Source organism: Callorhinchus milii, unplaced genomic scaffold (assembly GCF_018977255.1).
Source record: "Callorhinchus milii isolate IMCB2004 unplaced genomic scaffold, IMCB_Cmil_1.0 Scaffold12, whole genome shotgun sequence".
Taxonomy (NCBI): Eukaryota; Metazoa; Chordata; class Chondrichthyes; order Chimaeriformes; family Callorhinchidae; genus Callorhinchus; species Callorhinchus milii.
The window spans coordinates 19,484,694-19,500,353 of record NW_024704753.1 but is presented as its reverse complement, the minus strand read 5'-3'; the positions used below and the strand labels follow the sequence as shown (position 1 = coordinate 19,500,353).

The window sequence follows — 15,660 nt, the reverse complement described above, 5'->3', positions numbered from 1 at the left end:
TTGTTCCCAGTGACTTCTCTTCTCTTCCAAGTCCTTTCATTTCTGCTTTGGCCTTTGACGTTGATGGTCTTTGGTGGAAACCAAGTGTATCTGAATGGGAGCCATTCCTCTTTGCTTCTACCTCCTCTATTTTAGAGACATCAAAACATTTTATCCAAGTAGCAAATGAACTCTGTACTATTTGTGCAATTTCTTTTTGAACTGGATTTGTGCGGATTTCAATTCCACGGGATTAAATAATTAGGAGATAGTCTTAAGTGACAACCAATGGTCGGTTGTGGACGGCAAAATGCCGAACAAACAACATATTTGCTTTTATCAAATCTTCAAATGTTACCGAGGAACAGAACCACATACACACGACCATTTCATCTGCATCGATTCAAATTCTGGGGAACTTCAATACACTTAAACCCAGTGAATACACAGTGACTTATCTTTACAGAACAACAACAACAAAATGACATTTGTATAGACCCTCTTTGTGAAGCGCTCTGAGACACAGCGCGATATCAAACACAGTAATTATTATTATAAACATAATAACAGCAATCCTTGCCATTGATGTGGCATCCATGGCGTCTTAAGAGTGTTCACATGTAATATAACCAAAAGGCGGAGAATAATAATAATAATAATCCTTGCATTTGATATTATCAGGTCTTCGAGACGTCTCAAAGCGCTCACAGAATAGACTGTAAAGTGAATTGACTGTGTATTTTGTGGGCGAAACGCGGCAGCCGACTGCGCACAGCAGCGTCCCCACACACAGCCGTGGGTTGAGTGGCCGTATTATTATTATTTTTTTTGAAGGTATTATTGATGTGTATTTAACTGGTTCAATTTCCAGTCTCAAGTTTCTTGCTGTGGATAAATCCTACAGCTTGGTGTCTTCAATAAAGACCACGACATGTCTCCATTCTGGACTAGCCTCTGACCACTTACTTGTAACTTCCTTTATTTCAGGCTGCGTGGCTTCGCTCAGCCCTCGGTGACTTGTATTCTATAATCACAAGGATGCTTGGAGTGTTTCCTGTAAATTACACACTTCAGATGTCCAGACAACGAGACATCCTGTTTGACTGAACTTCTATTTTGCCTCCTACGCAGGTCTTTAGCCATGAATCCCATTCAGATTCCTGAGGTGTACATTATCGGAGCCCAGCCCCTGTGCAGCCAGCTGGCTGGACTCTCTCAAGGCCAGAAGAAGCTTTGCCAGTTGTACCAGGATCACATGCAGTATATCGGGGAAGGAGCCAAAACGGGCATCAAGGAATGTCAACATCAGTTTAGACACCGGCGGTGGAACTGCAGCACCGTCGACAACACATCAGTATTTGGCCGAGTCATGCAAATCGGTACGTTTGTCAATTACTGTGGGTGTGTGTGTGTGTGTGTCTGTGTGTGTGTCTGTCTGTCTGTGTGTGTGTGTGTGTCTGTGTGTGTGTCTGTGTGTGTCTGTGTGTGTGTCTGTGTGTCTGTCTGTCTGTGTGTGTGTGTCTGTCTGTCTGTGTGTGTGTGTGTCTGTCTGTCTGTGTGTGTGTGTGTGTCTGTGTGTGTGTGTGTTTGTGTTCGGGGGTTTGGGGACAGGGGTGAACAGTGACAACGGGCTTTATTTCTGTTCTATTGCCGGACAGACAAACGCACACTTTGATTAGGAAGGTAATCCTGTGTTTAATAGTCATGATACTATTACTTGCATTTGACACAGCGCCTGATCACGTCTCCGAGACGTCTCAAAGCGCTTCACAGGATACACTGTAAAGAGGGTTGATTGACTGGCACGTGGAGTAAGGAAACTTGCCCAACATTTCGCCCTGACTTGACCCGCCCGGGAATCGAACCCACGTCCTCTCGCTTGTGAGGCGAGTGCTCTAACCCTGAGCTACAGCACTAACACATGTGCAAGTTTGAGTTGATCATTTTCATCCTTTTTGTGAGGGGTTTAACTTTTCCCCTTCTGATCGCTTAATAAGTCCACCCCAGGCTCGGCCCAGGAAACAGTGAAGTGACTGTGCAGCCAACAAGCTGTGTGGGTTCCCTCTGAGGAACGTTCATTATATTTGGGGACTTTTATTTTACATCATCTGATCCTGGAGCAGCTTGGGACTTCCTACCCCTGTCAAAGGCGCTATACAAATGTAATTTTGTATTGTATTTTGTATTGTATGTAGCAGCCTCACTCAGCACCTCAGTACCCCACTGACTGGCACCTTCTCTCTATCGAGGGGAGTTTCTTTTTTAATTGATTTATTTCCTTTGGTGAAAGTAACACTTCTTGACAAGTGGAAAAATTAATCTCGACTTTACTCCTCCCAAGAGGCGAGTAACTTTTCTCTTTTTTTTAAAAAAAAACCCCTCTTTTACAATGCTAGTTGCGTTATATTAGTTGAAGTTAAGTGCCTAAGTTTTTTTTCAATCAAACCTCCCAAACCATTATTTTGTTTCCAAATGGAGTATTGGGCATATCTAACAATTAGTACGGGATAAAGCGGAGAACACTTGCGCAAGGTGATTTTCCAAACAAGATTGCCAAATACTTGCTGCTAAATCTTTTTTCACATTCTCAGTTTCTCTTGGAGAATGTGAAGTTGTCTGAACTTCACGTAGTCTAGTTTGCGCTGTTCTTGCCCCAAAACTCTGGAACTCTCTCCCTCTATCCCTCCCTCCGCCTCGCCCCTTCCTTCCTCTTCGACCGTGCCTACGGTCACCTCTCCCACCAGCCCACGCCCCCGGCCCGGGGTCCTGCTCGGCCACTGTCCAGCTTCCCTGAGTGAGGGGGCGCTGTGTAAATGCAAGTTGCTGTTGTTCTCGCTGCGGTACCAGTGATCAGTTGTAAACCCTGCCTTTGCAAACGGGAATGGAACCTTCACTTGGTGAACTTTTCCATTCAATAAATATGGTTCTTTCGTACTTTTAAGTTTAAAATTATTCTGTAGAGATTGTGCCTGTCATATTACGTCACCTTACATTAGGCTGAGTCTGTCATCCTCCATACAGACAGGTGGGATAACGTGTGGTATGAAAATAACATCCTCTAGCAAGCGTGACTTGTCTGCCTTCATCCATTTGAGAGCCTGTTGTTATTGAGTGTGAGCTGGCTGTGCTCAGTGGTTTACACACTGGGTTTCCGTTTGTCTTTCAATAGTATTCAATTTATAGTAATAATAATCCTTGCATTTGACGCAGAGCCTTATCACACCCTATCACGCCTCAGAGCGCTTCACAGGGTACAATATAAGGTGAATTGACTGCGTGTTTAATGGGCGAAACGCGGCAGCCAATTGCGTACAGCAATGTCCCACAAACGGTTGTGGATTGAGTGACCAAATTATTATTATTATTACCCCAGGAAAAGCGATCCACTAATCAACTAACAACCGGGTTACGACTTATTGCTGGTAAACAGAGGCGTGTGTGTGGGGTAAGGAAACTTGCCCAACGTTTCGCCCTGCCCGGGAATCGAACCCAGGTCCTCTGGCTTGCGAGGCGAGTGCTGTAACCACTGAGCTACAGGGCCCCACAATGGATGCCAAGCTGGTAATCCCCGCGTGAGAAGAGGAAAATTGAAAATTTGACAAATAAAAACAATATTGGGCATTTGGCTGAGCGAAACAGTGCGTTGTGTAGGAGTGGACGTGTGAATGATGAAGGACGCTTGTTTATGATGACCAAAGTATTTACTGTTTCTCTGCAGGAAGCCGAGAGACTGCCTTCACTTATGGGATCTCTGCGGCTGGAGTAGTTCACGCTATCAGCCGTGCCTGCCGTGAGGGGGAGCTGGCCACCTGTGGCTGTAGCCGGGCCGGTCGACCCAAGGACCTCCCTCGTGACTGGCTGTGGGGAGGCTGCGGAGATAACGTGGAGTACGGCTACAGGTTTGCCAAGGAGTTTGTAGATGCCAGGGAGAGGGAGAAGATCTATCAGAAAGGAACGTACGATAGTGCCAGGACCCTCATGAACCTGCACAACAACGAGGCTGGGAGAAGGGTAAACACTTTTATTTATTTTAATTTAGAGATTCTGCTGTACAAACCTCTTCAGTTGATGATCCATGAAAATCCATGAAAATATTTTTGTTCATTTTCTTAATGCAGTTTTTTTTAAACAAAACTTATGCATGTCCTGCGATAATAGCAATAATCCTGGCATTTGATACAGCGCCTCATCACGCCTTCGAGACGTCTCAAAGCGCTTCACAGGATACGCTGTAAAGTGCAGTCACTGTGTGTTTTTGTGAGCGAAACGTGGCAGCCAAATGCGCACGGCAGCGTCCCCTACAAACCGCCGTGGATTGAGTGACCGCATTTTTGTTCATTATTTTGTATTGTTCTGGCACTTGAATTAAAGGTGGCACGGTTGAGGTTTTAAACCAGCAGCCACTTGGCACAACCAGGTGGAACAACTCCCGCTTCTCACACACCAAAAAGCCACGCCTCGGACGGACCGTTGGCAAAGAGGTGAGATCTGTCTCACGTGAAGCAAAACTCTTGAGACCGAGTCAATCTACCGTTCTCTTTCCTCTGGTCTTTGTGACCCATCTCGACGTTACAATCCACCGAAAACCTTCTGAGCGAGCTGCAATGAGAAAAGAAAAGAGAGAAGAGGTTAAAAGATAAGTTGCTCGGGCCACACTACTGAGTTTCTTCACTAAAGTGTTAAGTGTTAGGCTCACGCTCTAGTATTCTATTGTATTATGATCTGCTTTGATATAATGACTCCCAGAGCTGAAGAGTCACGGACTGCACTGGTGGCTGATGAACCCGATGTGAGACAGATGTTGACCACACACGTCGTACGTGGAGTAACTGGATCTCGCCCGTGGTATTTACAATCCGCTTCGGTTGGTGACTGTCCGCTCTGCTCTGCTCGGGCTGCGTGCAATCACTCGGACTCGAGAGCGCTGAACTCCATTGACTCTCCCTCTCCGCCATTCAATCTCCCCTGTTCGCGGCAGCTGGCTCCCATGTGTCCGATGTTGTGCAGCTGGACTTGATGTTGCACAGCACCCACTGGCAACCGAGCAGAGCCTACGATGCAGTCATCGTGACCCGACTTCTCTACGGGCTGTGTGTGAGACCTGGACAACTTGCAGAAGCCACATCAAAGGAGGCTGGAGGAATTCCACCAGCGCAAAGATCCAGAGCATCGTGAGAGTTTCACAGGCAAGACCTGATCTCCCAATGATGAGGCTGTGGTCCAGAGCTAAGAGAACACTGAAGGCAGGAAAGCCACCATCGACTGCTGCCCTGGACTTGCCCACCTTGTCACAATTTCAGGAGCCCATCCCGCTGCACTGCGCTGCTCTTACCGCTAGATTAAACGAGGCAGATGATTTCTTGGCAGTCGACAAGGGGTGCTTCAAGGTGACTTTGAAGCCCCAACCAGCCAGCTGTGCCACATCTTTTTTTTTAAAAAAATAATAATTTGGTCGCTCAATCCACGACTGTTTGTGGGGACGCTGCTGTGCACATTTCGCCACGTTTCGGCCACAAAATATATAGTCAATTCACTCTACACTATATCCTGTGAAGCGCTTTGAGATGTTCCCGAAGATGTCATAAGGCTCTTTATCAAATGCAAGGATTATTATTATTTTTTTGTATTTTTATGAAGGACCACCTTTTTAAGTCCTTAATAAAAATACTTTTTTTAAATCCAGGCAAATGGGGCCATGAGCACTTTGTACTTTGGGGATTGATTGTGTTGGTTATTCCTGAGAAAAGTACAGTGGAGAGACATATAATATAATAATAATACTTGCATTTGATACAGCACCTTATAACGTCTTTTGAGACGTCTCAAAGCGCTTCAAGAATAGACTGCAAAGCGCAGTGACTGTATACATTTTGTGGGTGAAACGCAGCAGCCAATTGGCACAGAGGCGTCCCCACAAACAGCCGTGGATTGATGTGACCAAATTATTATTATTTTATTTTTTGGAGTACTTTATACATGGCTGCAATTACCCATTTATCAGGAGTAAGCACGGCACTCAAATCCCAAATCCTGCCTTAACTCAAACGTCTGTCCATGAATTTTTCTAACAAGTGCTCCGATAGAAACCTCGGGTATCTTTTATACCGTATGAAAGCAAAGACAAAGTGAGTTTTCCCCCACTGTTTTATTCCTCCCTGCGCCCACCCCCTCCCCCCCCCACCACCTCTCCCCCCTCCCTTCCCTCTTCCTAAATTGGAGGCTCCTGCTTTGTTTTAAGGAATGTTCCAGTGTACTGTAACAAGCCCGGGGCGGTGTGCAGGGGTTGAGTAATGCGCTCAGCTGGAAGTATTTAAACTTTTTCTTTTCAGTTGCTGACAGTGTGAGAATAAGTTAAACCAGTCGCAGTGTTCAATGTGAGGTTTTTATTATTTCATGATGTATAGACAACTATTTTAATGACGTCTCTCCTTGTACTCTAGGTATAACAGAATTCCAATTTAACTTGCTGTGTTGATGGTGGTTGTGCGCTTGGAGTTGGAGGGTAGGGGAGAGACCTCTCGGGGGGGTAATAACTAAAAGCAAGCTTGTACATCACTCTGTTAATGATAGTGCTGTGTGTAAGCCAAGGCCTGAAACTCACATCTGATTTCCTTCTGGGATGTTCAAATTGAGAACCAGTCACCGAGAGAGAAATTCCATCATCATAATAACAATAATAATAATAATCCTTGCATTGGATACAGCGCCTCATCACGTCTTCGAGGCATCTCAAAGCGCGTCACAGAATGTACTGCAAAGTGAACTGACTGTGTATTTTGTGGGCAATAGAATAACAAGTTGATGAAAACCAAAGCATTTAGTTCCTCCCTCCACTGACTGCTTCTGACTTCTCCGTAACAGTTTGAAAGCTTCTGAGCCTCAGTTGATTTTGGCCAGAAGTAGATGATAAAATGGCAGAAGCTCTTGGCCAAAACATGTCAGCACTCCAGTTAACAAAAAAAATGCTTAGATTTGTGTACCATCAATTTATAAATAGTTTTCAATTTAGTTTGTCTCCGTATGGCTTATTGTATGCAGACGACTGCCTATAGATCTGATTTGAGATTTTAGTAAGAGAGAATTTAATAGTGAAACAGGATGGTCCATAATTCGAGGCTTATTGGGTGAATTAATGGATCATAATACTTAAAAAAACTATGACTGCAAAAGTAAACTCTTTTGAGTGAATGATTACACCCAGTTACAGTACATTCATTTTTACTATTACGCTTACCAGACCACGTTTCAATTCCAATGGCTCAAGTCAGGCCAGCAGCAATGTTTATTGTGGTCGAAGGGTGGGAGACAGTTATGTGTCTGCACTCTGTCTCTCTTTCTCTCTCTACCACTTCGCTAAGCCATCAAAATATCAAAGGCTCTCAGTCTGTTTTGGGCCTTTCTCAGACTGGGTGGTATATAATGAACATAAGAACATAAGAATCTGCTGGTGAGAGAACACCAACTAGTTTACTTTCCACCATGGCACTATATATCCTACCTATATCTACCTTCTGTAATAATCAATTAAAGGTTAGAATGTAAATGTCTCTAAATGCGACAGAAATGTTGGTGGGCTTCGTGGGTGGGTGGTGGGGGAAGGAAATACTCGGAACACCAGGGACATTTTAACAGTAATGTGCTGAAAACTGTCATCATTCTGCAATGAATTCAGAACATGTAAAATCTCACTGAAGGGCACACGTCTCAATCCCCCAAATGGCCTCGAGTCCACACCCAGTCCTGTTAAATTATGGTTTTAAATCTTGAATGTGTGTGTGTATATATATATATACAATTTATAGTCTTTGCATCTTTACAAGTACGGTTACGTGCATAGCAGTGCTTTGGTTCTGTTACATATCCTTTTCAGTCTCGTGTATGTATTGTGATCTTGTTGTGCTGAACTAACTGCCGATGCTATCTTCGGAAAGCACAGAGTTTCAGAATTTGTACATGGGATAATAATAATAATTAATAATCCTTGCATTTGAAAGAGCGCCTCAAAGACCTTCTCTGCAATCTTGCAACCAATCTTCTGGCAATGTAACTTTATAAGTGGTTATCCTCGCACACCTTGCCAGCACCTTTTGATTGATTTTTTCCCCCCCCTTCTCCCTCCACACCAGCCTGTTACTGAGGATTTCTTTTCCCAGACCAGGGTCAGTCAGTCAGTCAGTCAGTCAGCCTGGCTCAGTTAGTAATATTCTTGCCTCTGGGTCAGAAGGGTTTGGGTTCAAGCCCATGTTGGGAAGCCCAGAAGAAACACTCTATATTGCAACACTGGGGGAGTATCGCATTATCAAAGGTGCAGGGAAGAAATGAAAGAAGGCTTTTACTGTTTCTGAAGCTGCACTGCACCCCTCCTGGGGTCTGCTTGCAGAAGTGCATTCGAATGATCGTTTGGCCAATTGGGCTTTTGAACAATGATCCATCTTGAGAAGGTGACAACTGGCTGTCTATTCAGCTTAACCCATCTTCCCTCCAGTTGCCAAAATGAATGCACTTACTAACACGTTCCGCCACTCGTTCTCCCAGTTTGTTACTGTTATTACCTACAAACCTCGACAAATTGAATTAGTTGCCTGTGAGAGGCACTGGATCTGTTCAGACCCAGGCATGACCGACTCAACCAAGTGTCACAGGTTAATGCACTTTTTTTGTTTTGCCCAAGCCGGGTGTCTGACTCACACGGAAACCCATCACTGTTGCTTAACAGTCTCCAAACCAAGCTGAGATTACCATCCCACCTACACATGGAAACCCCAGAGACAGATTGTTGGAATGCGCTCTCTCTCTCTCTCTTCTCTCTCGCTCTCTCTCTCTCTCTCCCGGAGGGACACATCCTACTTACCAAATTCCGGAAAGTATTAGGCGCAGGTTGGCGAGAGCCAAGGCCTGGAGGTGGGGAGCTCATGGTACAGGAGGGAGAGCGATGCACATGTATTGTTATAACTAACATCTTACTATTAAGGCTCTGTGTTTTTTAATATATTTTGCACTTCCACTATTTTATGAACACACTTCTAGATTTATCATCTGCGTTTAAAATACACATCAAAAATATAACAGTGGCATGGGGGCATTGAACAGTAATTACACACTTAGTAAAATAAACAGTTGGCACTGTATATTGCAGTTTAATTTTGACAAGTGGGGCAGGACTGAGCAGGAAGAGTACTGTAGTATGCTGTAGCATAACCGACTGCCTAGTTTTGGCAGCGGGCGTTGTGAAGCTTTCCCTTCCCGGCCTCAGGAATTCTGGAAGATTGTTCTGGGAACCTGACCCACTCGTAAACTGTCCCATCACCTCCACATTTGCCAGCCAGTAATGTCAGTTAATACGAAGCTGGGCCCCAAAAATAAATAGTCTCGTCTTGCGTGTCTACGCGAAGCAAACTGACTGCGTTATTCGATCCACGGCTGTTTGTGGGGACGCTGCTGTGCGCAATTGGCTGCCGCGTTTCGCCCACAAAATACACAATCACTACACTTTACAGTCTACTCCGCGAGAGCTACGAGACGTCTTGATGAGGTGATCAGGCGCTGTATGAAACGCATGACTGATTATTATTGCTATGCGCAGTGTACAACGACGTTATCTAAAGCTGCTCCGCGGTGTGATCTGTTGTTACAGACGGTGTATAACCTGGCGGACTTGGCCTGCAAGTGCCACGGGGTGTCGGGCTCCTGCAGCCTGAAGACCTGCTGGTTGCAGTTGGCCGACTTCAGGAAGGTGGGCGACGGACTGAAGGAGAAGTACGACAGCGCAGCAGCCATGAAGCTGAACAGCCGCGGCAAACTGGTGCAGGTTAACAGCCGCTTCAACCCCCCCACCACCCTGGACCTGGTCTACATTGACCAGAGCCCAGACTACTGCGTGCGGAACGAGAGCACGGGCTCACTGGGCACCCAGAGCCGCCTGTGTAACAAGACCTCGGAGGGCATGGACGGCTGTGAGCTCATGTGCTGCGGCAGAGGCTACGACCAGTTCAAAATGCAACGCACAGAACGCTGTCACTGCAAGTTTCACTGGTGCTGCTACGTCAAGTGCAGGAAGTGCACCGAGGAGGTGGATCAGTTCGTCTGCAAATAACCCTCCTCCCCTCCTTCCCTCCCTCCCTCCCTCCTCCCATCCCCTCCTTCCCTCCAACCTGCGGAGAGAGAGAGAGAATAAACAATCTCCGAGCACTTGTAGCTGCAGAAGACGACAACATCAAACAGCATCATCCCTCTGTCCCTCTCTCTGTTCCCTCACTCGACCCCACTCTGAGGACACAAGTAAAGTGACAACGAGAAACAAACTGACTGTTGCTACGTACAAAAAATACTCTTCCCCCCCACTCCCCAATCCCCCCACCCCACCCAACACTCACACACACACACCTGAATTTGCCTTTTTTATATACACAATACACATATATATAAAAAAAATACTTGAGCTAAGTATTCGAAAGGATAATCGTACGGATTGATCAGAACCAAAAAAAAGAACCTTTACCGAAATGCAGACGGTGTATAACTAAGTATAAGAGAGCAATATGTAAATAAAAAAAAATCCATTCCATGATATTCACAGTGTGTGGATAGAGACGTACAGTCAAGGCTTCACACTGGCTAAAGAGAAACCCGACAGCTGGGGCTTTGATCCAAGGCAATTCTGATCGCTGTCCTATACGCAGGTCTACCAGCAATCTTAAACCGATGTTACAAGAGAACCATTGAGACAACACCAAAGGGTGTCAGTCGCCCAGTCACTCCATCTCCGCGGTAACCAGGTGCAGTCAGGAAACAGCGCGCATGTGGTTTGGACGAGAAAATTACTTGATTTCCCTATTTGAGGGAAAGGAGCTTCTACGAAGGCGCCCGGCGGGATGTTCTGGAACTGACTTGCTCTCTCCAAAGGGGAGGGCGAGAGAGTCACATCGCCCCACAAGTCTGGGACGGGGTGGGGGGGGTGTTGGGAGGGGGTGATTTTTTTTTGGAGAAAAAACCCCCAAAAGATTCTGTTTGGGAATTTGGTAGATCAGTGTCGCATTTCTGCAGTGTCCCTGAAACCACCCACATTCTCCACCCGGACAAACGACTCACAAGATCCAGAAAATCCCCACCTCCCCAATTCACGCCAATCATGACGGAGAAAAATAAATGTTTCTTAAGGTGTCGCTTTGATATTTAAAAAAGAAAGCATGGTTTAATTCATGGTTTGTCATGTATTTATTTTTGCTGAAAAAATATTGGCTGTGGTAGCAATCTGGTTCCCATTATTTAAACCCAAGGAATCTCTTCGAAGGTTGCAAGAGAACTTCAGCAAAGTTATGGACAATTAATGTAGAGCGATCATCGTTATTTGCAATATTTTTAGTTTCCAAAGTAATAGATATATACTGCAGGTCCAAAGCTATAAGACTTGCTGGGATGGTAAGCTATATATTACGGGCAAACTATGGTTTATTTGGTGTCTAATATTCCAAACGTTGTATATACATCTACAATCAGCGATTTTAAAATTGTATGTATTTATTTACAGGTTATATTTAGAGTAGGTTTGTCTACCTTTCTGCATTTTAACGGATTCGCTGTATTAATAGTCATCTTTAACACTTTCCAGAATGGGTTCCTTTTTTCAAATCCGTCTCGCTGTTACGTGAAGTGTCCGTTGCTCGGTGTTTGTCACGTATTAAATCCAAGGCCATTTTTGAGGGGGGGTGTTGGGGTTGGGGCTGGGGTTGGGTGGGGCCGGGAGGGATCAGTTCCATTGAAATGTTGCACTGACACAAGTTGTAAAAATTGTCACAAAAGGCACTTGTGCTTCTGTACTCTTCCCGTGTGAAAATAATAATGTGGCCACAGGATTCGGGTTCGGAATCTGTGCGTTTCTCCGGGACAGGTGCTTTGGTGCCCAAGTACACTGGGCAGCGCAGACCTGGGTACACACACAGCGATGTCGTCTCGGACTAGTGCCTTTATAACGTTGTAATGCATGAACGAACCACGACGGTTCGGTACAGTATACCACACGAGTTTCATTATCGGCAATGGATCCAATCCGTTTTACGTCTTGGGACATTTTCAAGTGAAAATTTTGTTCCATTATGTCGCAGAAATAGACATAATCCAGGTCAGTCCAGAAAATCGGTTAAAGTTGGATTTAACCGGGGATAACTTTGCTTGTATCCTCCTGAAGTGTATTGTGTTGTATAACTTTGGCGAATGGAACTGAACCTGGTCGGAGTTCAATAACGGAGTAACATTAAACCATGTACCACCCATTCCTAATGTTTAATGGCTATTTATAAGGACAGATCGTTTGATAACAAACATTTTCAAAATAAAACTGCTCTAGATTCAAACGTGTTTAATTGTTTACATGATGTTAAATGTCACTGTTCCAGAATGTGTTGATTTAAACTACTATTGATCTCGTGTATAAAGGTTGCACTGAGGCAGCAAGTCCAATTGCATTAGTGTATTTTTACACACACACTGGAATGGGGAAGTATCTCACTAATTTATTGCTAGGAATTTTCTCCATTGGGGATACCCCTAATTCCTAACTAACGCACTTCCAAAGCGTTCAAAAAAAGCCTGATGAAAATCACGTTAAGAAATCATTTGTCAATTAGAACACCCATTTTTTGTTATACATAATAATAAAAATAATCCTCGCATTGGATATAGCCCCTCATCACGCCTTTGAGACGTCTCAAAGCGCTTCATAGAATACACTGTAAAGTGAATTGACTGTATATTTTGTGGGTGAAACGCGGCAGCCGATTGCGCACAGCAGCGTCCCCACAAACAGCCGTGATTAAACGACCAAATTATTATTATTTTTGTAGTGATATTGGATTCATTGGAAGCTCACTCGTGTGGAGTTTTGTTACCAGAGAAATCTGAAGTTGATCTCTTTCCTGCCCTCGCCTCCCCCAATCACTCGCTCCCAAAGTTTTCCAAATTGGCATGTTTCTTGCCAGCAAAGTTGTGTGTGAGAGAGCCTCAGACAAACATGCAACCACCTCTTTGGCAATTGTAACTGATAATTTTAATGTAGGAAAAGAAAAATCTGATATCCCAAAGAATTTTTTGAAGTGGTCTTTGCTATGAAAACCGTGAAAACCTCACTTTAAATCTTGATTTGAGCTCCACGGAAAAGAGGTTCTGGCTCACTTACTCACTTACTAACTTACTCACTTACTAACTGACTAACTAGCCTAACTAACTAACTAGCCTAGCTAACTAACTAACTAACTTACTTGCAAAGTGCTGTTTGAGGCTGGAAATTCAACATGGTCTTTGCATTTCTGCTTAGTAACAGAACATAAACATATATATAGATATAAATAAATAAATATATATACATATATATTAATTTGGTCACTTAATCCCTGACTGTGGGACGCTGCTGTGTGCGATCGGCTGCCGCATTTCACCCACAAAATATAGTCAATTCATTTACAGTGTATCCTGTGAAGCGCCTTGAGACGTCATAAGGCGCTGTATCAACTGCAAGGATTATTATTAAACATGCAGCCTTGCTGGGGGGAAAAGGAGAGGGTTGCTTGAATAAACAAAAGTATTCCACAGGTTTTGAAATCATCTGTGCTATTGGGTTCGGAAGACAGTTTAGCACACAACCAGTACAACATTTGTTTATGTCAGCCTCTTGTCTGACATATGGGAAAACCCATCACCATGCTATAGAGTATCCAAACTAAACAAGAGTTCCACCCAAATATAGAACCCACACTTGGAAATCTCCCCACGTCCACCCCTGACTGAGCACTCGGACTCTCTCCCTGGAGGGACTTGCCCTGCTTACCTAACTCCACAGTAGAATATTAGGCACAGGTTGGCAAGAGCCAAGGCTTGGGGAGTCCAGAATGTGCTTTGGTACACTACTGGGTAACGATATGGCTAAATAATAATAGTCCTTGAATTTGACACTGGGTCTTCTCACACCTATGAGACGTCTCAAAGCGCTTCACAGAATTGACTGTGTATTTTGTGGACGAAACGCGGCAGCCAATTGCGCACAATTGCTAAATTATAAATAGAAGAAAAAAACTTAACAACAATTTACATAAATATTCAAAGTCTGTTCCCGATGAAAACTCCTCAACGAGCACAGAAATAAACATTTAGAAATGTCTGTGCTTAAACACTCTCGAAATCCTTTTCCAACACACTGTAACCTCCCGCTGTGAAACATAACAGTGCAAGTTTATGAAATACGCCAGTATGAAGTGTAGCCTTAATTAAAGTTTCCACCAGATTTATCTTATTCTGAAAAAGAAGCCAATTCGAGGGTAGAGAGATCACAATGAGAAATTGCCAATCCCAGTTTCCACTGTCTGATGACGGATTTCCAGATTTAGACGAACATCACAGTTTTTGCTATAATAAACTACAGCACGGAGAAGAGAAAAGTAAAGCATCCGGTTTCAGATTTCACCAGAATGGCTGAAAGATCTGTTTAACTCTTAATACGTATTTCCAGATAAATACTGAGGTAATCCAATCAATGTAGCAACTCATTTGCTCCCAAGTAAGAACTGCCAGGCTATTCTACTGTAAGAGGCATTGCAGTTGAACTCAATTGTGTTTTTCACCCCAAAACCAACACAATAATTATTGGATAGGGATTAGGTATGGAAACCCTGGATCCTTCCCCCAACCCCCACCCTCCCATCTCTCTCCCTCCCTCTCTCTCTCTCTATCCCAGACTGCTAAAGACAAACTGTATTGCTTTCTCCACGATCAGATCACAAAACACAAACCAGAGCACGATGATGGAATCTGACACCTTCCTGTTCACTACAGTTCAGTTTCATGCCTTGGCTTTACCAAGTGAGCAGCCAGAGAAGAGTCCATGTTGGTCAATAATTTAGTCGATTCATTTTACATTATGTTTCGCCCACAAAATATACAGTCAATTCACTTTACAGTATAGTCTGTGAAGCGCACTGAGTCAAATACAAGGATTATTATTATTACATTAGTGTTTTTATCATGATGGAAAAATGGAGGATAGTTTTTAATACTAGAGAATCTCAGAGAACTTAATTTGGACGAACAATTTGATGAAGACTCCTACTTTGCTTGGGTTGGAATGGTCGGCAATTAAATTAAGCATCAAACTGTAGATCAAGCATTAAATCCAGCGCCTTGGGACGTCTTCCTGACGTGAAAAATGCTATACAAATATAATTTGTTGCTGTTGTTGTAGATATCTTATTTTTCCAGTTATGCTACTACATGTTTAACAAGTCCGCTCATAGCACCACAGTGCCTCGGTTTAGAATTGCAGAGGCATTGCACCGGGTTAGAGCTTTCGAGGATGGAAAAGGACCAGATGTGCATTCTTTGTGGTTTCCCCACATATTGCCTTTACAATAAACTGTGAGGTTTGCAAGATTACTAAACGGATCCAGTGGGAGCATGCGTGTCTACATCAAGTCAACAGATAGAACCCATCAAAGCTTCTTCTCCACAGTAACCAGATATCTCGAAGGCCAGCGATTTATAATTAAGGCTGTCCAGAGTGATGAGGTCCAGAAGAAACCATTCTGTACAGGAATTTGATGCTTTATGTCCCATTTATAAGGGTTGTAGAAAAACTGTGGATTCCAACTTTCCCTATGTAACTTTATTGATTCCCAGTTGGCAGAAAGGAAGTTATTA

The 15,660-nt window shown here is 44.0% G+C and overlaps 1 protein-coding gene across 1 annotated transcript; it reads left to right on the top strand.

Moving 5' to 3' along the window:
• The first annotated feature begins 1,115 nt into the window (after positions 1-1,115).
• wnt5a (wingless-type MMTV integration site family, member 5a) lies at positions 1,116-10,338 on the top strand. The gene is made up of 3 exons (XM_042339644.1): positions 1,116-1,358; positions 3,698-3,990; positions 9,614-10,338. Exons 1-3 carry the CDS (start codon positions 1,121-1,123, stop codon positions 10,070-10,072), a joined length of 990 nt encoding a protein of 329 aa, XP_042195578.1. The 5' UTR covers positions 1,116-1,120; the 3' UTR covers positions 10,073-10,338.
• The last annotated feature ends 5,322 nt before the right edge of the window (positions 10,339-15,660 follow it).

What these genes read in the sequence shown, in the direction of transcription:
- wnt5a (XM_042339644.1), top strand. Translation starts at nt 1,121, where the DNA reads ATGAATCCCATTCAGATTCCTGAGGTGTACATTATCGGAGCCCAGCCC. An exon ending in TGGCCGAGTCATGCAAATCG is followed by an intron (nt 1,359 to 3,697) that starts GTACGTTTGTCA and finishes GTTTCTCTGCAG; the next exon opens with GAAGCCGAGAGACTGCCTTC. An exon ending in ACAACGAGGCTGGGAGAAGG is followed by an intron (nt 3,991 to 9,613) that starts GTAAACACTTTT and finishes CTGTTGTTACAG; the next exon opens with ACGGTGTATAACCTGGCGGA.